This window comes from Trichechus manatus, unplaced genomic scaffold (genome assembly GCF_000243295.1).
Source record: "Trichechus manatus latirostris isolate Lorelei unplaced genomic scaffold, TriManLat1.0 scaffold00028, whole genome shotgun sequence".
NCBI classification, from domain to species: Eukaryota; Metazoa; Chordata; class Mammalia; order Sirenia; family Trichechidae; genus Trichechus; species Trichechus manatus.
The window spans coordinates 19,133,100-19,157,803 of NW_004443964.1; the positions used below are offsets into that span (position 1 = coordinate 19,133,100).

A 24,704-nucleotide genomic window follows, 5' to 3' on the forward strand; every position below is an offset into this window, starting at 1 on the left:
GATGTTTACCTGTGTTTTATTGACTATGCAAAGGCATTCGACTGTGTGGATCATAACAAATTATGGATAACATTGCAAAGAATGGAAATTCCAGAACACTTAATTTTGCTCATAAGGAACGTGTACCTAGACCAAGAGGCAGTCATTTGAACAGAACAAGGGGATACTGCATGGTTTAATGTCAGGAAAGGTATGCATCAGGGTTGTATTCTTTCACCATACTTATTCAGTCGGTATACTAAGCGAATAATCTGAGAAGCTGGCTTACATGAAGAAGAATAAGTCATCACAATTGGAGGAAGACACATTAACAACCTGCAATATGCAGATGACACAATCTTGCTTGCTGAAAGTAGAGTACTCGAAGTACTTACTGATGAAGATCAAAGACCACAGCCTTTATCATGGATTACACCTCAACATAAAGAAAAGAAAAATACTCACAACTGGACCAATAAACCACAACATGATAAACGGATCAAAGACTGAAGTTATCAAGTATTTCATTCTACTTGGATCCTCAACCAACACCCATGGAAGCAGCAGTCAAGAAATCAAACAATGCATTGCACTGGGCAAATCTGCTGTCAAAGACTTCTTTAAAGTATTAAAAAGCAAAGATGTCATCCTGAAGACTAAGGTGCCCCTGACCCAAGCCATGGTGTTTTCAATCACCTCATATGCATGCGAAAGAAGGACAATGAATAAGGAAGACCGAAGAAGAACGGATGCCTTTTGAATTATGGTGTTGGCAAAGAATACTGAATATATCATGGACTGCTAAAAGAATGAATAAGTCTGTCTTGGAAGAGGTACAACCAAAATGCTCCTTAGAAGCAAGAATGGCGAGACTATGTCTCACATACTTTGGCCATGTTATCAGGAGGGATCAGTCCCTGGAGAAGGACATCAGCTTGGTAAAGTAGGTTATCGAAAAAGAGGAAAACCCTCAATGAGATGGACTAGCACAGTGGCTGCAACAAAGGGCTCAAGCATAGCAACGATTGTGAGGATGGTGCAGAACCTGGCAGTGTTTCGTTCTGTTGTACACAGGGTTGCTATGAGTTGGAACCTACTCGACGGCACCTAACAACAACACAGAGAATGCGTAAAAATAAAATGATTAATAGGCTTGAGACAGAACTCTTTGAAGGATACTTGTTCAGTAGGAGAATTAGTCATTTTTCTTCTCCATCCTATTCTCGCAACCCCTGAAACCTTTATTCTGCTCCCTATGAATTCATTCATTGGTTAGAAAGTGGTCATGTGAGTTCATATGTGATGCTTAGAATCCAAAGAGGAGAACTGCAAAGGACTTTAAATTCATCCAAGAACTTTGGACTCATGAGAAAGAGACAGATTATATCCTCTCACACTTTACAACTTTACAAATGATTTTTATAACATTAGAAACACAAGTTTAGTAATTCTTATATACAAGTAGACAAACACAAACTCTTCTCTAAGACACAATGCTCACCATTAATAGGTAGGTTTTCCATTAGCCTTTCATATTCCTTTCCTTTGAGCTTGATCCCCATGTGTCCCAGAACAGCATCCAGATTGTTCGCATTAACCTTCCCTACTATAGAAACAAAAAGGAAAAGAATATAGGAAAAACACGTCTGTGTATGTATTTCTTAAATTTTCTGTTTTATTATAAAAAAGTTTTAAATGAAAGAGAAAATGTAATCTATATCTTTGTAATACGATTATTACTTTTTTGCCCCTTGCTTTAAAAATTTTTAAGATCATTTTAATATTACACACAGGAGTAATCTGTTATTTTTTAAAGCGTTTTCAACTTAAATTATACCCCACAACTTCAATAACACTCTGCACCTTGGTTTTGTCACTTAACATTGTAATAAAGGGTTATTGCTAAGCTATGTATAGCATCGGGCAAGATAACTAGGATATTGGAGCCCGTAAAAGCACTCAAAGGTCTAGACTTTTGAGAAAGAGCGCCATGCTAGTTTGATCTCCAGATTTGCTTTAGCTTGAATCTATCCCAGTGTCAGAGGAAGTACTAATTCTGATTGCTGTCCTTGGGCAACTGGGGACTTTCAAGCCTTGAGCACAGGGCTTCAAATTTTCTCTTGGTGTATGTGTGTGTTGTCATAAGCATGAGATTTAGTGAGCTTTTGATAATAACAGAACTTCTAACACTTGTATACTGCTTTACATTTACAAAGCACTTAAATTACGGATTTTATTCTTCACAACAATCCTGAGACAGAGGTAGGGTAAGATTTGTCCCATTTTATCATGAGAAAACTTTTTGGAAGACTTTGGGTCAGGGCTTCTGAATCTAAACCTTGTATCCCTTTCAAATATTGCTTTTTAATACAAGATTCTTAATTCCAGCTTAACATGTACCAAAAGCACAGAAACAGACAATTACAGAGTAGGAATTAGAACCTATTTCCTTGTCTTGGAGGCCAAATCTACAGAATAGTTTGAGGGGGGTGAGCAATGGGACTTGGAGAAAATCTACCTGACAAAGAGTAGGGAGCAGTTTTGTTGCCAAGAACCTCATCCAATTCACCAATGACACTTGATAATTTTGGTTTTGCAGTGCTGTTGACCCCCACGCATCTGTCAGTTTGTCATACTGTGGTGGCTTGCATGTTGCTGTGATGCTGGAAGCTATGCCACTGGTATTCAAATACCTGCAGGGTCACCCATGGTGGACAGGTATCAGCTGAGCTTCTAGACTAAGACAGACCAGGAAAAAGGACCTGGCAGTCTACTTCTGAAAAGAATTAGCTAGAGAAAACCTTATGAATAGCAGCAGAACATTGTTTGATATAGTGCTGGAAGATGAGTACCTCAGGTTGAAAGCCGCTCAAAATATAACTGGGGAGAGCTGCCTCCTCCAAGTGGAGTCAACTTTAATGATGTGGATGGAGTCAAGCTTTCAGGACCTTCATTTGCTGATGTGGCATGACTCAAGATGAGAAAAACAGCTGCAAACATCCATTAATAATTGGAATGTGGAATATACAAAGTATGAATCCAGGAAAATTGGAAATCATCAATAATGAAATGGAACATTGATATCCTAGGCATTGATATCCTAGGCATTAGTGTGCTGAAATGGACTGGTATTGGCCATTTTGAATCAGCCAATCATATAGTCTACTATGCTGGGAATGACAACTTGAAGAGGAATGTGTTGTATTCATCGTCAAAAAGAATATTTCAAGATGTATCCTGAAGTACAAGGCTGTCAGTGATAGGATAATATCCACCCTGGTATCGTAGTGGTTAAGTACTATGGCTGCTAACCAAAACGTCGACATTGGGAATCCCCCAGGTGCTCCTCGGAAACTCTCTGGGGCAGTTCTACTCTGTTGTATAGGGTCGGTATGAGTCAAAATCAACTCGACAGCAACAGGTTTGGTGTTGGACGAGGAAGACCAGTTAATATGAGTATTATTTAAATTTATACACCAACCACTAAGGCCAAAGATGAAGAAATTGAAGGTTTTTACCAACTTCTGCAGTCTGAAATTGATCAAACATGCAATCAGGATGCATTGGTAATTACTGGTGATTGGAATGCTAAAGTTAGAAACGAAGAAGAGGGATTGGTAGTTGGAAAATATGGCCTTGGTGATAGAAACTATGCTGGAGATTGCATGATAGAATTTTGCAGGACCAATGACTTCTTCATTGCAAATATCTTTTTTCAACAATATAAACGGTGACTATACACATGGACCTTGCCAGATGGAATACACAGGAATCAAATCAACTACATCCGTGGAAAGAGATGATGGAAAAGCTCAATATCATCAGTCAGAACAAGGCCAGGGGCCAACTGGAACAGAACATTAATTGCTCATATGTAAGTTCAAGCTGAAGTTGAAGAAAATTAGACAAGTCCACGAGAACCATAGTACGACCTTGAGTATCTCCCACCTCAACTTAAAGACTATCTCAAGAATAGATTTAACACATTGAACACTAATGACCAAAGACCAGACGAGTTGTGGAATGCTATCAAGGACATCATACATGAAGAAAGCAAGAGGTCATTAAAAAGATAAGAAAGGAAGAAAAGACCAAAATGGATGTCAGAAGAGACTCTGAAACTGTCTTGAACGTTGAGTAGCTAAAGCAAAAGGAAGATATCATGAAGTAAAAGAGCTGAACAGAAGCTTTTAAAGGGCGGCTCGAGAAGACAAAGTATTATAATGAAATGTGTAAAGACCTGGAGATAGAAAACCAAAATGGAAGAACATGCTTGGCATTTCTCAAGCTGAAAGAACTGAAGAAAAAGTTCAAGCCTCATGTTGCAATACTGAAGAATTCTATGGGGAAAATATTAAACAATGCAGAAAACATCAGAAGAAGATGGAAAGAATACACGGAGTCACTGTACCAAAAATAATTCGGTCAATGCTCAACCATTTCAGGGGGTACAGAAGACAACATGGAATGAGGGATATCATTGTTGACGTCAGATAGATCCTGGCTGAAAGCAGAGAATACCAGAAAGATGTTTACCTGTGTTTTATTGACTATGCAAAGGCATTCAACTGTGAGGATCCATAAAAAATTATGGATAACACTGCAAAGAATGGGAATTCCAGAAAACTTAATTGTGCTCATGAGGAACCTGAACATAGATCAAGAGGCAGTCGTTTGAACAGAACAAGGGGATACTGCATGTTTTAACGTCAGAAAAGGTGTGCGTCAGGGTTGTATCCTTTCACCATACCTATTCAGTCTGTATGCTGAGCAAATAATCCAAAAACCTGGACTATATGAAGAAGAACGGGGCATCGGGATTGGAGGAAGACTCATTAACAACCTGCAATATGCAGATGACACAACCTTGCTTGCTGAAAGTGAAGAGGACTTGAAACACTTACGGATGAAGATCAAAGACCACAGCCTTCAGTATGGATTACACCTCAACATAAAGAAAAGAAAAGTCCTCACAACTGGACCAATAATCAACATTATGACAAACAGAGAAAAGATTGAAGTTGTGGTTTCATTTTACTCAGATCCACAATCAACACCCATGGAAGCGGCAGTCAAAAAATCAAACGACGCATTGCATTGGACAAATCCACTGCCAAAGACCTCTTTAAAGTGTTGAAAAGCAAAGATGTCACCTTGAAGACTAAATTACGCCTGACCCAAGCCATGGTGTTTTCAATCGCCTCATATGCATGCGAAAGCTGGACAATGAATAAGGAAGACCAAAGAAGAATTGGCGCCTTTAATTTGTCATGCTGGTGAAGAATACTGAGTATACCACGGACTGCCAAAGGACAAACTAAAATGTCGTGGAAGAAGTACAACCAGAATGCTCCTTAGAAGCTAGGATCGTGAGATTTCATCTCACATACTTTGGACATGTTATCAGGAAGGATCAGTTCCTGGAGAAAAACATCATGCTTGGTAAAGTAGAGGGTAGTGAAAAAAGAGGAAGACCATCAATGAGATAGACTGACACAGTTGCCGCAAAACTGGGCTCAAACACAGCAACAACTGTGAGGATGGCGCAGGACCAGGCAGTATTTCGTTCTGTTGTATATAGGGTTGCTATGAGTCGGAACCAACTTGACACCTAACAACTGTTGAAATAATGTTCAGAAGTATAGTTTATGATGTTTGAAGATTATAAAGAATTTATTTTCATTTAAAAATAGGAATATAAAAGCAAACCTACATATCACCTAGGATAATGATAAAAATAACTTTACCAAAACATCCTATAAAGTTGACACAATAGTGGTGGGTTGACATTATATGTTAAGCAAAGTTTTCTGCAGCAATTACCATAATATCTAACAATTATTGAGTGGTTACTATGTTATAGATATTGTCCTAAGCAATTTACACATATCAGCAGTTTGATTGTCACAATAACCCTAGGTGGTTTGAAATTTTACTGTCCTCGTTTTACAAATAAGAAAACTCAGACAATGAGGGATTAAGTAACTTTCCATAGTCACCAGTAAGTAGGAGAGGCCATCTGGCTTCAAAGCCCATTAACCTTCAGCTACTTCACTAACAAAAAGCCATCTTTCAAAATAGGAGGCCCAGGGCGCAGAAAAGATAAGCAGAACTTCACTTGGGAAAAAAGAAAAGAACAGGCCTCTCCCGCCCCAGCTTGAGTAGGGGGACTAACAACTTAAGCTTCTGATCATCAATGCCTATCCTGTATTAATATACTCAACAGAATGGATAAAGCATTAAAAACAAACAAACACTCACTCAACAGAACAGAAACAGCAGAGAGGAAGAATTAAAGTGCGGCAGCACCATGGACAGCATTTACCACATTGTTCACACACCGCTCCAGACTGCTACTCTTCCCAAGGGTCTAAGAATGTCAGCAGGCAGAATTCCACCCTGAGGAGACTTATTTCACCAGGTGTCCCTTCCCTACTTTCTCCCTACTTACTTTCTGTTCTTGCTCTAAGAACTGAGAAGAGTCAGAAGAAGTAAAGCAGCTCACAAGCCTATTCCTTTGTTTTATGTTTACTATTAAACTGCCTTCGACAACCACAAAAAATACTTAAGATGAAACCTAAAGAATTAGTAAGTGAAATTTAATGCAAAATATTTGTATATAAGTAGGACTTTGATGCAGTTTAGTCAATTCTCAGTAAAACTGGTCACTTTTCATTATTTGCTTTGTTAAGTTTTCAAATGAATTTTTGTAGGTAAACTTTAGAAATATTCAGGAGAATATGGACTCTTTCCAAAGGTATATTACAAGTTGTTCTGTAAAATACTTATGTAATGTAAGGTATTAAATTGGGAATGTAGACAGAAGCGTAACATTAGTAACACACACACACATATAAATGTTAACTTTGGGAATTTCAGGCTTACCTGCCTTCGAGTTTCTTACCTTGGAGAGACTTTACAGTATCCAATAAATTCTTCTGAAATACCTTTCCAGCATCTGTAAAAATAAAGGTACAGTACATATATTCTCAAAGTTATGGGTTAACCTCAACAAGGTAGTTTAGAACATTTTTTTTATGATTTGCCTAAGAAATTTATTCTATCTCCCCATCAAGCAAAACTGAGACCAGAGAAAGAAAAGTCTAAATATGACAAATCTATTTTGGCAGCTGAGGCAACAGTTAAGGGGACTTTACTATCTGGAAACATTCCCTTATCTCATTTCCCCTTTTTATTCTCTGACTTGTCTTTCCTTTCATTTTACTAGACTCTCACTCTCCACAGTTTCGTTCCTTTTCCTGTTTATTATTCAGACCTTTCAGTGGCCTACATGAGTAATAGTAAGACATTTTCTTAGGTCCTGACCTGATATCAATACTTGGTGGCTCTCCAATGAACTTACATTTTTAAAATCATTTTCAGCAAGTTTAAGAAGAAACATGTAAGTAAAATTTAAAACTTTTTATACAGGGCTGAAAATCAACCTCCCTGGGAGGCCTTAGTGTCACCTCTATGGCTCACCATCAACTGGCAGAGTTTTTTGCAGCTTTTTAAGCTCCTGTTCTGTGAGCTGGATCCCCATATTTCCCAGAACTTTCTCCAAGTCACTGGCATCAACTTTTTTTCCTTTCAAAAGACAGAAATGTTTTAATAAAATTCAGAAAACTCTAATGGCTCCCAACAATGGTGAAAAATTCATTTTTGCCTAAACTATATGATACTTTATTTGAGAAAGCGTAAGAACAGAAGGAGAAACATTCAGCTTTACAGAGTTAAGAAAAAGCCACAAATAAAACATAGTCCATTAATTTTTATAAAAGGAAGACTCTGCTGAATATAAGATAACACAGCAGAGAACAAATTTGGGGTCATAATTGGCCAATGAATTAAATAAGGTAATAGAGATGGAAAAATTTATACATTCTTCCAACAATTACTGGAATTACCTTTTTAATATGAATATTATAATATTTTCTACACAATTATAATATTTTTATCTTAACAAAGTTTTTCTAATTTACTAAGCAAATCTTAATTTGAAGTCCTTAGATAATGGTAAAGAGAACTATCTTGCTCTGTTTAAAAATACATCAGAATGTTAGATAATGCAAACTGAAGCTGTAGGGATTAAAAGGAAGTATTTTATCACAAATGTGTAAAGAGCTAAAATGTACAAGTCTGTTTATATTGAAAAAATGCCATTGAAAAACATAATACAGTATAAACATGAAGCTCCCATTTTAAGTAATTTATTACTCACCAGTAAAAGCTTTCAATCCTTCCATTAACATTTTCATATCAACTTTCCCATTAACTGTAAGGAAAACATGTAAATCAAATATTGAAATGATACTGACACACAGATATAATGTGAAATCACCAATATTTATTCATGGAATTTCATTTTCACCCCCTTCAAAAATATTTTTACACGTTAAGGAAAAAAAACTATAAATATGACTCATTTCAACAGATTCAGGGCAATGAAATCATATTTATAGCAATATGTCTGTTTCAACAACGCACCTTGATTTATCGATCATTCTTTTATTATCAGAGTTTTCAGATTCAGGTCTCTTCTTTTCATGGAACTTTTATTTGTTTTTTAGCTTTTTTTTTTTTTTTTTTGCTTTTTTATAAGTGTTTGCATTTTAGGCTGATTTTCAACATTTTTTTCCACCAAACTTAGAACGCGTTTCCTTTCCAGGGGCATCATTGCTAAAGAACGTTTTCCAAGTTTCCCCGGCACGGCTCTTGCTTAAATGTAAACATATATCGCTTTATCAACGGATTGCTAGAATTACGTACATAGCACGTAGAGAATGCCCTATCTCTTCTGCCTGTACGTGTTTGTTTTGTTTTGTTTTATAATTTAGATTCGTTGTAGTTGTTGAGTGCACATTTTGTATTTATGTCTAACTGATTCAAAACAACACACACACCCTGCCACAGAAAACACAAATTGTGTTGTTATGTGTGTCTGTGAAGAAGGAAATTCTCCTCCAAACTCGGCTCCAACTGTGGACTTTAGTGTTGACTATTCCTTCTTGTTGTTGTTGTTAGTTGCCTTCCAGTGGATTCCAACTCATGGCAAACACCATGTGTGTTAGGGTAGAACTGTGCTCCGTGGGGTTTTCAAGGCTGTGACCTTTCAGAAGCAGATCGCCAGGACTTTCTTCGGTTTTTAAGCTTTTTAACAGTAAAGAACCAACTATCCATTTTGTTCAGTCCCAAAAGAGTAAGATTTAAATTTAGTAAACTATTCTATACTGTTTAAATTGGATTTTTGAAACTGTCATCTACTCAATATTTCCCTGCCATTTTCACTGGCCTAAAAAACCAAAAATTCCAAACCAGTTGCTGTTGAGTTAATTTAGACTCAGAGTAGAAGTGCAATCCATAGCATTTTCATTGGCATTTTGGAAGCAGATTGCCAGGCTTTCTTCCAAGGCACCTCTAGGTGGGTTCAAACCACCAACCTTTCAGTTAGTAGTTGAGGGCTTAACTATTTGCACCACCCAGGAACTTGATTTCATTGACTTAGGTAGTGTTATGTAGTGTTATTTATTCCCTTGTATTGCATAACTAAATTATTGATCATTTTGCAGCCTGGGAATAGCCCTTATATAATGGAATTTAGTGCAATAATGTCAGAATGTATGCAACTGCATAAGTAGAGAGAAGATTCTGCACATTCTGGCCTGCATGTTTTATGGCCCTTGGCTCTCATGGTAGCTGATGGAAATCTGCCAGTGTCTACGATGTAGGGAATATATCCCAGAGCTCTCATTCCTCCCTGTCTCCTTTTCTTCTTCTTGTCTGTGTAAGTGGATGAGAGGAGGATAACATTTGAATAATTTTCCACCTTTGGCAATGTTTATTTTCTCTCTTTTTATTTCTCTAGTTTTAAGTTTCTTCCATTTTATGTTTTCTCTGTGAACTTTCCTGTACAAATTGTCTCTAAATCTTCAGGGGTCTAATAGGAAATATGATCATATTCTAAATATTAGTGAATCTGGAAAATTGCTGAAATGTAATTTTTAAAATATCAAGGGACAAAATTAATTTACTGCCAGCCTAGATTCTTCTCTAAGTTTTTCTAAATATATATTAGTGTAAAATAAGCATTTTTGGAGGTTCTTATATAGAAGCCGAGATTCTCAGATTGTCCTGAGCAACTTAAATATGTCTTTGCTGCTTACCATCAACTGGTAAGTTTTGCTTAATGTCACTAATTTCCTTTTCTGTGAGATTCACCTCCATGTTTTGCAAAACAGTGTCCAGTTTACTGACATCAACAACCCCACCTTGGGAAAAAGAGAGATATATGAGAAAAACCTAATTATTATATATTAACAAAAGGTATTTTTCCAGCGAATTATGATTATTATGTTGCATGATGACTAAGACCCAATGAGGTCTGTTCAAGTATACCAAGAATGTCAATAACAAGAGTTAGAAATAGAATATCTTCTCTCTATCTGGTTTTTGATAGCCAGCCAATTGAGCAGCTACTTAGCAATTTATCGTAAAGGAAAATATAAATCTAAGCTTTTAACCAATAAGTAGTGTTTGCTTTTGTTTTCTCAATTTCTCAGTTGCATGTCTCAACTTTACTGAAATGTCTAATCAGCTTTGATTTCTACCATTTTTGTAAAAAGTGCTGGCATAAACTCTGATTATTTTCTTCCCTGACGAAACCTGGAAAATCTCAAGGGTATAGGACTACCCTCCATGACAACTCACAGGATTGTCTGCTAAAATAAATTCAGATCTACAGAAGGAACATATACATGGTATCAGTATATAGTCAAGATGGCAGGAATAACAATTTAATGATTAGAAAATTGTATAAATATAAAACATGAAGATCTCACATTCATCTACCATGCCCTTATGCACTTCACTCACCTTTAAGGGATTTCACACCATCCATCAATCTCTTCTGAGAGACCTTTCCATTAGCTGTAAGAAAAGCACAAATCAAGTCACAGAAGGGATGTAGAAATTCATTAAGTCATTTTAAAAGCCATAATTTCAGAAAGACAAGACTTAATGATTTTCCCTATAGAAGTGATCACAAAATTATAGAGTGAAAAAAGTTCTTAATGTGGCCTCTCTACCAACTCAATGGCCCCATACCTCTTAACTTGCCATGTCTTCTTCTCTCTAATTGATTTCTCCTCTTTTAGTTCACACCTATTCAATTTATTTTCTCATACCTCCCAGCTTAGTCTCAGGGAAGCCTTCTCATTGGTTTCAAAAGAAAGAAAAGACATTTCCTTGTCCTGATTGACAGCAGATTATTTCCAAACTAAAAATTAAATAACACAGTTGGGCTTTTTTTTTTAAAGTAGAACTATAAGAAATTCATTCCAAAATTTTTTGGAAAGCCTTTCTTTTTTTAATGGCTATCAAATGAATCTAAATTATGGAAGTTTTCACAAAAACGTGTACAACTCTAAATTCTTCTAAATGCTATAACATTATTTGAAATGCTTACAATCAACTGGCAGATTGTTCATCAGCTCCAGTCTTCCTTTAGGTGTGAGCTCTATCCCCATATTTTCCAGAATACTTTTAATATCATTAACATCAACCTTTTCTCCTTGAAAATGTAGAAATATAGGTAGATGAAAATTATAAGAATAATCTAAGAATGCTAAATATTAAAAAAATACACACACAGGATTTAATAATCTCCCATTAATGATATCATTTAATAATATTATAGTAGGTGATCCAATTTATTTTTTAAACATTCTTTTATTTATGACATCACTTATATTTTTATTTATTTCATCATTAATGTTGTTATCCAAGATTATGCTGTTTATGCAGTCATGCATGAGGCAAAAACTCCAAAGAGCAAAGAAAATGTCAACATAGTCTAAAGCCAAACCCTAGAAAGTTAGATACAAATATTTCCACAATACAAATTTTAAAGGGAATTTACAAGAATGATGTGAAAAACTCATTAAATTAAAACTGAAAAAACAAACAAACAAACAAACCCAGTGCTGTTAAGTCGATTCCAACTCATAGCAACCCTACAGGACAGAGTAGAAGTGCCCCACAGGGTTTCAAGGGGCGTCTGGTGGATTTGAAGTGCCAACCTTTTGGTTAGCAGCCGTAGCTCTTAACCACTACACCACCAGGTTTCCATAAATCAAGGTAAAGAAATAGGATCTTAGATTCATAGTATTTTCTCACTAATCTGTAACAGCTTTTACTATATCCACAAATTTATAGAGATCAGTCTTCTTTTCAACTACAAGAAAAGTCATAATTGAGAGATAGATAATGAAAAAGTCTCATAGAAAGGTATTAGTTAAATTTGGAAATAAGATCTATCTATATACCTACCAAAAAACAAACCAACCAACCAACCTATAGCTAACTATTATTTGATGATAAAACATTAAATTCCTTTCCCCTAAGATTAGGAACAAAGATTGTTCACTAACACCTCTTCCATTCAACATTGTACTAGCCAGTGCAATAGCGAAAGAACATTTTTTGAAAAGGAAGAGGTAGAAATATTTTCAGATGACATGATTGTGTAGGTAGAAATCCTATGGAATCTAAAAAAAACTACTTGAACTAATAAGTGAGTTTAATCAGGTTGTGGTATACAAGATCATGATAAAAATCAGTTGTATTTCTATATACTAGCAATAAACATCAACACCCATCTGTCAGTTTGTCATACTGTGCTGGCTTGTGTGTTGCTATGATGCTGGAAGCTATGCCACTGGTATTTCAAATACTAGCAGGGTCCCTCATGGTGGACAGGTTTCAGTGGAGCTTACAGACTAAGACAGACTAGAAACAAAGGGCTGGTGATCTATTTCTGAAAATCATCTAATGAAAACCCTATGGATCACAACAGGACACTATCTGATGTAGTGCTGGAAGATAAGCCCTCTAAGATGGAACATACCAACAATCGTGAGGATTCCCACTTCCCCCAGGATGCTGTCCAAATTACTCACATTAACCTGCCCTCCTTAGGAAAGCAATTAGGATGGAAAATGAGAAAAATGGAATGTTTCCAAAATATTAAAAATACATTCATTTATGCATACTGTTAGTTCAATAAGCATGTGTTACTGACAAAAAAAGGGAGAAAATGAAATTCATGTCTTTGTATTATCATTTAACATTGTTAAGAGGACCATGAAGACTTTAATTTGACTTTTTTAATTGTTCAGAAAGATTCAATAGGATTAACTAGCTGCAAAAGACCTCTTTAAACTGTTGAAAAGCAAAGACATCACTTTGAGGACTCAGGTGTGCCTGACCCAAGCCATAGTTTTTTTAATCACTTCATATGCATGGGAAAGCTGAACAATGAATAAGGAAGTCCGAAGAAAAACTGATGTACTTGTATTATGGCGTTGGCAAAGAATATTGAATACACCATGGACTTCCAGGATAACAAACAAATCTACCTTGGAAGAATTACAGCCAGAATGCTCCTTGGAAGTGAAGATGGTGAGACTTCAACTCATGTACTTTGGACATGTTATCAGGAGGGATCAGTCCCTGGAGAAGGACATCATGCTTGGTAAAGTAGAGAGTCAGCAAAAAAGAGGAAGACCCTTAACGAAATGGACTAACACAGTGGCTGCAACAACGGGCTCAAGCATAACAATGATTGTGAGGATGGCACACGACCGGGCAGTGTTTCGTTCTGTTGCATACAGGGTCACTATGAGTTGGAACTGACTCAACAGCACACAACAATAACAAATTTACTTTTACCTTATTTTGAGAACAACCTGAGATAGTAAAATGTCCCTAAATAAGGTGATTTAGCACCTAGAGCCAGAGACAATAGATCTCATCCTTTCAAACAATAACAAGGAACCATTTTCGTTTGCCTGAAGTTCCAGATTTTTTTCTGCGGAGTAATTGCTAATCCTTCACTTCAGTGTTTGCTGTGGATACTTAGATTTGAATTTGCAGTTTAAAATTGTTTCATCTTATTTCCACTCTCCATTTCTCCAATTTGTTATCTTTTTCCTGACTCTTCTCTCGCCTTTCATAGTCATTGTCAACCTTGGCACTACTTACGATTTACGGTAAAGAAGTTGCTAATATAATAAAGTTTTTGAGACAGCAATTATTTATTTACAGATGTGTTCTTCTGTGAGTGTCTAAAACATCTTGTTAGTGTCAAAGGAGCAGCTTTAGAGATTCTTTTTATCAGTTCATAGCCCAAGACCCCTTGAGTGACTCAATGCTATATTAAATGCTCAGTATTAATTTGCAGACTTTGTTTCAGATCATAAAGTTCCTTTGCTATGAGATTCAATCTCCTGTTATCCAGAAGTGTGGATAATTTGTTGATATCAATCATCCTCCCCTTAAAAAATCGAGAGGAATGAGACTAAAATTTAGTGATTCTCAAATGTTACTAAACTTGTTAATTCCTATGTATTATGACTATCAGTTTTATTAGCACAAAGACCATGGTCAAATAAATTCTGTTCGAATGTTTAAAAGATGTTCAACAATATAGCTAGAATAAAATTTCTTCCCTTGACCAGTCCACACTGCAGAAGGTTTAAAAGAGTATTGATTAACCGCTTAGGAAAATACAGCTTTGGGGATGACAGATTTAATACTTCTATCCAATAAGTATGATGTTTTTGTTGATTCTACATCCAGAGAAATTATTCTTTGAGTAAATTTTTTAACAACTACTAACTTTTTGTTCACTAATCACTCTTCAGACTAGCCTCAGCTTATTTTCTTCTTTGTTAGAGATTTCAATAAATTATGAAACTTGCCCCCTAAGATATAACATAGGAAATGATCTACAAAAGTATAAATAGATTAAAAGAAGCATAAATATGCCATCAGAATATTTGAAAGGTGGCAGGGATCAAAACTTAATGTCTATGTCTTTCACACATTTTTAAAGGCCTTCATGCCATCCACCATCCATCAGCCTATTCTGACAGATTTTTCCATCAGCTGTAAGAAAGATACAAATCAAGTCTCCCTGAAGTGATATGAAGATTCATTAAGGGAGTACAAAAGCCATGATATCACAAAGTCAGATTTTATCTTTCCCTACAAGTTACAAATCTACTCTCAATAATTTAGAAAAAAAAAAATGAAACGGAGAAAATTCTTAATGAGGCTACTCCTTTCATTCATTGGTACCTAACGCAGTTATTGCTGGGGCTCAGCATGCTGAAACACCCTCTCCTCTATTTCTCCTTTATAATTTCTCATTTCTATCCATCATAATACTTTTCCATGCCTTTCTTTTCCCCTTAATTCTCATTTTAAACTTTGGAAGTCTCAATGGATTCAGTAATAATAGCCAGCATTTCTCATCTGTGGTAGCAAGATTTCTGACTAAAGAGTCAACCAATTCCCAAACAAAAAATGAGATGGCCCATTTGGGATTTCTTCTTAAAATAGTAATATCTTCTAAAAGTTGTTTGGGATAGTATTTATTTTTGACTTAGGAAATGGGATTGTTACAGAAGTTCTTATAATTATGTTTATATGTTTAAGGTTATTAAATAAACATACAATAAGTTCCTTTGAAGGGATGGACATGTAATAAGTACATTGTCTTTGAGATGCTCACCATCAACTGGCAGACTGTTCATCAACACCCAGTGTTCCTTATCTGTTAGTTCTATCCTCATGTTTCCCAGAACTTTTTCCATGTCATTGACATCGACGTCTCCCCCTTCAAAGCAAAAGAAATGGAAACTTTTGGGAATCTTGTGAATAATGTCATGATTCCATACAATAATTTAAAAAATTAATTTATGCAGCATTACATCTAACTGCTGGATGAACAGAGACCTGACCTACCAAACAGAACACTGGGCCTTCAGATAAAAAAAAAAAAAAAACCTTCTCCTTAGTTCTACCGTAATTTCTCAATGATGGGTAAGGCAACAGAGTATACAATTATGAGTATATAATTTACAGTAAATTAGGATGATATAAATTGCAGATCCAAATAATTTTATGAGTTGGTACTTGTTTTACTTTGAGATCACATCTAATTTTACCAAAACTTTCCTTCACCATTTACTGTGCTGAACTAAAATTTAGCTTTCCCACCACAGGATAAAATATATTAATTATTGGCAAGGATTCCAGATAATAAAGTTGGAAATAAAAGAGCACAATGAAGTTTTATTGCTAAGAATGTCAACAGTCCAATATCTAACTCTAGGCATTTATACACAAATATTTCATTCAGTTCTGCTGCAAAAGACCTCTTTAAAGTGTCAAAAAGCAAAGTCACTTTAAGGACTAAGGTGTGCCTGACTCAAGCCATAGTTTTTTCAATCACCTCATAGGCATGTGAAACCTGGACAATGAATAAGGAAAACCGAAGAAGAACTGACACCTTTTGAATTATGGTATTGGTGAAGAATATTGAATATACCATGGACTGCCAGAAGAATGAACAAATCTGTCTTGGAAGAAGTACTGATCCTTAGAATCAGGGATGGTGAGACTTCATCTCATATACTTTGGATACGTTATCAGGATGGATCAGTCCCTGGAGAAGGACATCAAGCTTGGTAAAGTAGAGGGTCAGCGAAAATGGAAAATCTTCAATGAGATGGATTGATACAGTGGCTGCAACAATGGGCTCAAGCATAACAACAATCATGAGGATGGCACAGGACTGGGCAGTGTTCTGTTCTGTTGTACATAGGGTGTCTATATGAGTCAGAACCCGCTTGACAGCACCTAACAACAACAACAAAAAGCGGGCATATAATGGATTTTAAAAGCCCATAACAAGCACGATGTGGAAACAGCACTACATGATAGTTTAGTGGAAAGAATTAGGTTCTTAGATATATAGAAGCGTCTTATCTACTCACCTGTAACAGCTTTTACTCTATCCATTAAGACACTGACATCAACCTTCCCATCAGCTATAAGAAAAGAATCAGAATTCAGAAAATGATACACTTTTAGAATAAAAACATAAAGTTTCTATACTGTGAAACAAACTCCTGGCAAAGTCCATTATTTCTACTACTTTATTTGAGTACCTTTTCAGTTTGGAGCCCTGGTTAAGAGCTCGGCTGCTAACCAAAAGGTCGGCAGTTCGAATCCACTAGCTTTTCCTCAGAAACCTTGTAGGGCAGTTCTACTCGGTCCTGTATGGTCACTATGAGTCAGAATCGACTCGACAACACTGGGTTTGGTTTTGGTTTTTTTCTAATATACTATAATTTCCGGCTTTCTGAGATTCTTTCTATATTAGTAAGATGGACTGTGTGTCAGCAAGATGGAATAAAAAAACATTTTGTGATTCTGCATTACTTAAACACTACAGGACAATTTATGCTGTACATGTTTCTCTGGGCACTCTTACTTTGGAGACACAAAACTTGTACAGGCAGCACTGGGAAAAGAAGTGAAGACCATAATGCTCATCTCACATCTTTTGCTAATATACTTTCCCACATTCTTTTCAACCACTATGTTCATTTCACAATGGCTGATGACTATTACTCCACATTTACAGCATTAACAGTTCTTTATTACTCTACACAATTCTCATATTTTTCTTGTTATTTTCTGCTCATTTCAGTTCATCTCTTGATTCATCTTTCCACACTCATTCATTCTCCTGAGAATAAAATATATAAATCACTCACCATCAACTGATAGATCTGGAATTAGATCATTAAGTTCCTCAGTTGTGAGTTTGCTTGCCATGTTTCCAAGGACAGTGTCAAGGTCGTGAACATCAACTTTCAACCCTACAAAAGGGAAAGACACAAGGAAGTTGAAATTAAAGTCAAAATACATATTAATTCTTAGGCATCATAATTATCAAATCCATCATAAATAAAAGAGCCCAAGGGCATTTAAGTGTTTAAAGGGGGCCATTAATCGACTAAAATTAATCTATTTGTTTACATCTACTCTTGAAGATAAGCCCACATACCACAAAATGTTGAAAGACAGTTAAGAAACCACTCAGGATGATTACAGCAGTGAAACAGAAAATCTAACAGTTTTTAATACAAATATTTGATACAAATAAGTAGGATTCAGTTTGGTCACTGTATTTCAAGATTACACTAGCCTCCCTAATGGTCAGTTCTTTCTTCAAATTTTGTTATCTAGGCCTATATTTTATTATTTCTACAGCCAACATTGAAATAAAACTAACATATCAAGAACATATTTAAAAAATAAAACAGATTATTCCATAAATATAAATATGTGTATGTATTATAATTAATTATGGAAATGTATATGAGAATGGCAGCAAGAAAAATCTAATGACAAGGAAAAATCATAAAAGATAGTACCAAGTATTAGCAAGGATGTGAAGCGGCTAGAACTTCCATACACAGTTGGAAAATAAAATGTTACAACTACTTTGGAAAACTGATTGACAATATCTAATAAAATATCCTTATAACACAGCAATTTCATTTCTAGGTATATATCCACAAGTTCATTAAAGGCATGGGAAAGAATATTCATAGAAGTATTGTTTGTAACCACCTCAACCTAGAAATACACTTTGATGGTAGCACGGGTAAATACACTATGGGATATTTTTACAATGGAATATTTCACAGCAATGTATTCAGGTTACAACGAATTAATTAGAAATCATCCCACATACCAAAACAGGTTTCCCAAAGACCTCTAGTTGATTATAGTTTAGTAGGCATTATATGTATTTTAAACATATAAAATGCCAGGTCTTTATAATATACAGCAATGAAAATTAATAAACTATTTCTACATGTAACAATATGGACAAATCTCAGAGAATAACATATAAATGATGTTAAGTGAGAGAAGTCAGACATAATAGAATACAGACTGTATGGTTTCATTTGTAAAGTAATAGTACATGTGGTGGGTGATAGGAAACAGAGGAATCACGAATGAACCCCATATGTTTAGGTGACCAAATGGATAGTGGAAGCAGAAATAAGTAGAAAAAAGAGGACTAAGAGACTGTTTAGGCAGGGAAATAATGAGTTCAGTTTTAAATATGTTGAGAAAAAAGATGCCTCCTGTAATATACCCAAGTATAAATGTCTAACAGGCATTTGGATATACCAATCTGAAGTCCAGGAGAGAGGTCTGAATTGAGATACAGATTTGAAATTCATTGGCATGTAGGTGATAGGCAAAACCATATCGATGACAAACTAGAGACAGTATGTTAAATGAAAATCAGAAAGGAATGAGAAGACCCAGAAGGGTGGAACAACAAGAAGAAGCCAACAGAACAGAGTTTTAAGAAGGTCAGAATCATCACCAATATCAAAGACAGCAGAGAGCTCCAAAAAGAAACAGGCTGAATAATGTAGAATCCATTTGGCAAAGAGCAAGTTACTAGAGTCCATAGAAAAGTTTCAGAAGTGTTGTGGGGCTGAGTTAGAGGGAACGAATGAATGGGAAATGTGGAAAGGATATACACTGACTTTATTCCACTCTTCCTTTTCTGTCCTTTCATTCTGCTTCCTGAACATTCACAGATATGAGAGATGGTCCTGGAAGCACTCTAGTTAAATACTTTATATTCTATATGGATTCGGAAAATGTTCTTACTATAGGACTGGATTTGTTTTCTGAGATTTTGCAAGATTTTTATTATCACAAAAGTAATCTGGTTTCAGATATATTCATACATAGACCCTCCAAACCAAGCTCTCAAAGAACTTTTTATATCTAAAATGAGTCACCATCAACTGGAAGTTTTCTTGTCAGGTTTTTTTTGGTGAGGTTAATCTCCATGTTTCCTAGTATATTGTCCAGGTTTCTGATATCTACCTTCTCTCCTTAGGAAAGAGAAATATAAAAATCCCCAATAATAGCAAAATGTTCCACTTATTTTGCCTATGCATTATAAGTACCCCCTTTTTTGTGGGGAGGAGAGTAGGCAGACTCAAGAACCCTGAAACCTGTCTAAGTTTACATAGAGACTCAATATGATTAGAATTAGGCTCACTTCCCTTAAACTTTTGTTTTACATAAACATAAACACTGTAAATTTCTAAAGGGAGCAAAAATATGTTCTAGTGTATTATTCTTAGGATAAAAATAGGCAGTTCTGCTTGAAAACATTATGCTAAGAAAAATAAGCCAGACACGAAGGGACAAATATTATAAGATTCCACTTTTATGAAATATCTAGAACAGGCAAATTTATAGAGACAGAAAGTAGATTAGAGGGTACCAAGGGCTGGGGAAAGGAGGGAATAGGGAATTATTGCTTAATGGATACAGAGTTTCTTTTTGGGGTGATGAAAAACTTTTGGAAATAGTGGTGATGGTATCACAACATGGTGAATGTAATTAATGCACTGGAATTGTACACTTAAAAATGGTTATAATGGAAAATTTATGTTATATTTTACAATTAAATTTTTTTTAAAAGAAAAAATAGGTTTGGTGAAATAAGAACATTACTACAGTTGGAGTAAGAACACATGGATTTGAATTCTGTTCTCTAAAAATGTATTAGCTATCGGCACTTGGGTAGATAACCTGTTTGATTTCAAGTTTTATCTTGTATGAAATAAAGATGATCCTACCTATCTCACAGAGCCGCTGTGAGGATAAAGTAAACACATGTGAAAGCATCTAGAACTCTGCCAGGCACATAGAAGGTGTGATGGATGGTACATCTTATGTGTCAGCGTGACTAGGCTATGGTGCCCAGTTGTTTGGTCAAACACTTGTCTAGCTGCTGTTATGAAGCAGTTACAGGTAATTAAATCAGTTGGCCTTAAATAAAGCAGATCACCTTTCACAGCGTGGGTGGACCTAAACTAATCAGTTGAAGGCATTAAGAGCAAAAACAAGTACTCCAGGGTATGTTCTGCCTCCAGACTATAAATAGACATCTTGCCAGCACTCTCTCACTCTTCACTCTTTAATCTTCCCATTGCCAGACCTATGGATTTTCGGACATAAGCCTGGAGGAACATCTAGCCTGTTGACATATATATATATGCCTCACCAGTTCTATTTCCAGAGAACCCTGACTAAGACAGCAGGTGCTTGATACATTTTAATAAGTACCTCTAAGCAAAAGTAGGGTTGGGTTTCCTTTTTTAACCCAAGCTAGATTCATTGCCTATGCTTACCACAATCACTGAATGGTTACTCTCTTGTTGTACATTTTACAACTACAATAATAAATTATGTCTTTTCTCTAGGAACGTTTATTAAAACTCGTATCAATATGACCAATATAAATAAAAAAAAAAATATAAGACATTCTGCCCAAACAAAATTATTTAAAATCCTTCTGAATCCATATGTTGAGGAATAGCAGGATTCCTTTTCAAGTGATTAGGAAATAAAATAACAGGAGATAAATTGAGAGTTATTTGTTAATTCATCATCCATCTTACTCACTTTTGAAAGGCTTGAAGCCAGCTAAAATTTCATTCTGATAACTCTTTCCCACCAGCTAAAGATAAGACAAAATTCAACTCACAGAGAAAGAAAAATGGAATTCATAAAACAGTAAAAATTGCACAAAGAAAAGCATCTTTCTAATTTGCCTTATAGAGTAGGAATATTTATCTCCATAAAACTATGGAAGCTAGGAAAATCTTTACTCCCTTGAACCAACTGTTAGTGGCAGCCTGTCATGATGAAATATATGTAGAGGTATAACATTTTTAATTGTATTAATATATTTTTCTTTTCATATTTCTTTCCTTCCATGAGACCTTACCTTATTTGGTCACAGAATTTATATTACCTCGGGGGGGGGGGAAATATTTTTAATTTTTAAAAGAAGCCTTTACAAAGCAAAAACTTGGAAGTCTGACATTTAGTTTTATTGTAAACTACAGGATTGAGAGGCCCACAGATGACATAAGAGAAATTATTTCCTCCTCCTTTTCATATCCCCCTTGATAAGAAGAGGAAAGAAAAAATCCAATTTATGGTTTATGAAGGTGAAACTGGGAGAATAGAGATAGAGAGATATCTTTTTATCTATCTAACATTATCTAGAAATTATCACACACAAACCTCAGAACAAAACTCCCCTGAGAGGAAATACTTACCATCCACTGACAAAGTTTTCAGCAGCTGCAAGCTTTCTTTATCTGTGAGTTTAATTGCCATGTTCCCCAGAATATTTTGAACATCCCTGGAATCAATTTTCTTTCCTTTGAAAAGTTAGAAAAAGAGACCAGAAAGATTTTTAGGAATTATTTAACAATTCCTACATAAGCAAAATAGCACTCTTGCTTATACAGTACCACTCGTATTCCACTATAAACCAAACCCACTACCATCGAGTCAATTGCGACTTCATAGCGACCCTATAGATGAGAACAAAGATATGAGACATAGTCAATTAATCACACAATCTAAAATAGAGAGTCATGTTCTAGTAATCCTCTTAAAGTTTCATATTAGATCAATAGAGCACACAGTTTCATAACTGTTCATTGAAATGATGATATTACATATTAGTAATCTGATTCTACCAACACGTAGTATTGTTATTATTTTCTCCTTGAATTATGAGGATGATTGTCTACAAATATGTAGATAAAATCTGAGGGAAAAAAACATTTTATCCTGATATTTACCCTCTAAGACACTGTTTCTTAATCTATAAAATAAAGATTGTAACAGTATCTATATCATAGTTGTGATAGTAATAAAGAAATTAATGTATGTAAAGCCCTTAACACAGTGCCTGGTACATGTAAAGTGTCCAATAAATAGTAGCAATTGCTATTTTTATTATTCTGAGTTAGTTTTTATATTTCTTAAGTGTGGCAAAGTAAAGCATAATACCGGTAAAGCCTCTGAAGAGTGGAGGGCTTCTATCAAGAACCAGCAGTATAGTTTTATTTTGAAAACACTGAAATTCAAACTATAGTTCATTAGAAAAAAATTTCATCAGTTAATAAAGTGGCAAGAGTAACAAAGTAATGATTATATAATTCAAAATACTGTTGCAAAAATATATTTTAAAAAGCATTACTATCTCAGTTTTACCTCAACTTCTTACCTGTAATAGCTTTAGCTACATTCATCAGTTTATTAACTTCAACTCTCCCATCAGCTGTAAGACAAGGCACAAATCACAGAGACCACATGAGATTCAAAAACACAATATGGAATTTTTTTTTTTTTTTTTTGGCTTTAACAAAGAGAAATGTATTCTCTCACAGCTTGCTGTTGTTGTTAGGTGCCATCAAGTTGGTCCCCACTCATAGCTACCCTATGTACAACAGAACAAAATACTACCCAGTCCTGCACCATCCTCACAATTCTTGTTATGCTTGAGCCCATTGTTGCAGCCACTGTTTCAGTCCATCTCATTGAGGGTCTTCCTCTTTTTCGCTGACCCTCTACTTTACCAAGCATGATGTCGTTCTCCAGGGACTAGTTCCTCCTGATAACATGTCCAAAGTACGTGAGAGGAAGTCTCACCATCCTTGCTTCGAAAGAGGATTCTGGCTGTACTTCTTTCTTCCAAGACAGATTTGTTCGTTCTTTTGGCAGTCCATGGTATACACAATATTCTTCACCAACACCATAATTCAAAGGCGTCAGCTCTTCTCTGATCTTCCCTATTCAATGTCCAGCTTTAGTATGCACATGAGGCAACTGAAAACATCATGAATTGGGTCAGGTGCATCTTAGTCCTTAAGGTGACATCTTTGGTTTTTAACACTTTAAAGAGGTCTTTGGCAGTAGATTTGTTCAATGCAATACGTCATTTGATTTTTTTAAAAATTTTTTTATTGTTGTAGTTTAAATGAAGTTTACATTTCAAGTTAGTCTCCCATACAAAAATTTATACATACATTGTTATGTGGCCCTAATTGGTCTCCCCATACTGTGACAGCACACTCCTCCTTTCCACCCTTGATTCTCCATGTCTATTCAACCAGCTCCTAACCCTCTCTGCCTTCCCATCTCACCTCTGGACAGAAGCTGCCCATTTAGTCTCTTGTATCTACTTGAACTAAGAGGTACACTCCTCACGAGTATCACTTTATCTCCCACAGTCCAGTCCAATCCCTGACTGAAGAGTTGGCCTCGGAAATTATTTTAGTTCTGGGCTGATAGAGAATCTGGGAGCCATGCTTTCCAAGGTTCCTCCAGTCTCAGTCAGACCATTAAGTCTGGTGTACTTGCTAGAATTTGAGTTCTGCACCCCACCTTTCCCCTGCTCCATCAGGGACTCTCTGTTGTGTTCCCTGTCAGGAGGTCATTGGTGGTAGCTGGGCACCATCTAGTTCTTCTGGTCTCAGGCTGATGGAGTCTCTGATTTACCTGGCCCTTTTGTCTCTTGGGCTAACATTTTCCTTGTGTTTTTGGTGTTCTTCATTCTCCTTTGCTCCAAGTGGGTTGGGACCAATTGAAGCATCTTAGATGGCTACTCGCAAGCTTTTAAGACCCCAAATATCACTAACCAAAGTGGCATGCAGAACATTTTCTTAATAAACTTTGTTATGCTAATTGACCGATATGTCCCCTGAAACCATGGTCCCCAGACCCCAGCCCAAGCTACTCTGTCCCTCAAAGTGTTTAGCTCTGTTCAGGAAACTTCTTAGCTTTTGGTTTAGTCCAGTTGTACTGACTTCTCCTGTACTGTGTGATATCCTTCCCTTATTAAAAATAAGGAAACTGAGACCAAATAATTAAGTGACTTGATCACAATCACACAGTTTGTAGATGATGAAGTAGAAGTAGAGGGGAATTATTGCCCATAGGGCAAACGTTTGATCAGT

The 24,704-nt window shown here is 35.8% G+C and overlaps 1 protein-coding gene across 1 annotated transcript in view; it reads right to left on the reverse strand.

Annotated features, from left to right (window-relative positions):
• LOC101342993 (uncharacterized) overlaps positions 1 to 24,704 on the reverse strand; it is a 512,538-nt gene that overhangs the window by 272,360 nt on the left and 215,474 nt on the right. Inside the window, exons 43-54 of the mRNA XM_023729385.1 lie at positions 22,973 to 23,026; positions 22,011 to 22,115; positions 17,607 to 17,711; positions 16,821 to 16,874; positions 15,554 to 15,658; positions 11,444 to 11,548; positions 10,852 to 10,905; positions 10,143 to 10,247; positions 8,201 to 8,254; positions 7,462 to 7,566; positions 6,884 to 6,937; positions 1,481 to 1,585 (exon numbers count right to left, since the gene is read on the reverse strand). Of these exons, the coding sequence (XP_023585153.1) occupies positions 1,481 to 1,585; positions 6,884 to 6,937; positions 7,462 to 7,566; positions 8,201 to 8,254; positions 10,143 to 10,247; positions 10,852 to 10,905; positions 11,444 to 11,548; positions 15,554 to 15,658; positions 16,821 to 16,874; positions 17,607 to 17,711; positions 22,011 to 22,115; positions 22,973 to 23,026 (1,005 nt within the window). The remainder of the gene's footprint in view (positions 1 to 1,480; positions 1,586 to 6,883; positions 6,938 to 7,461; positions 7,567 to 8,200; positions 8,255 to 10,142; positions 10,248 to 10,851; positions 10,906 to 11,443; positions 11,549 to 15,553; positions 15,659 to 16,820; positions 16,875 to 17,606; positions 17,712 to 22,010; positions 22,116 to 22,972; positions 23,027 to 24,704) is intronic.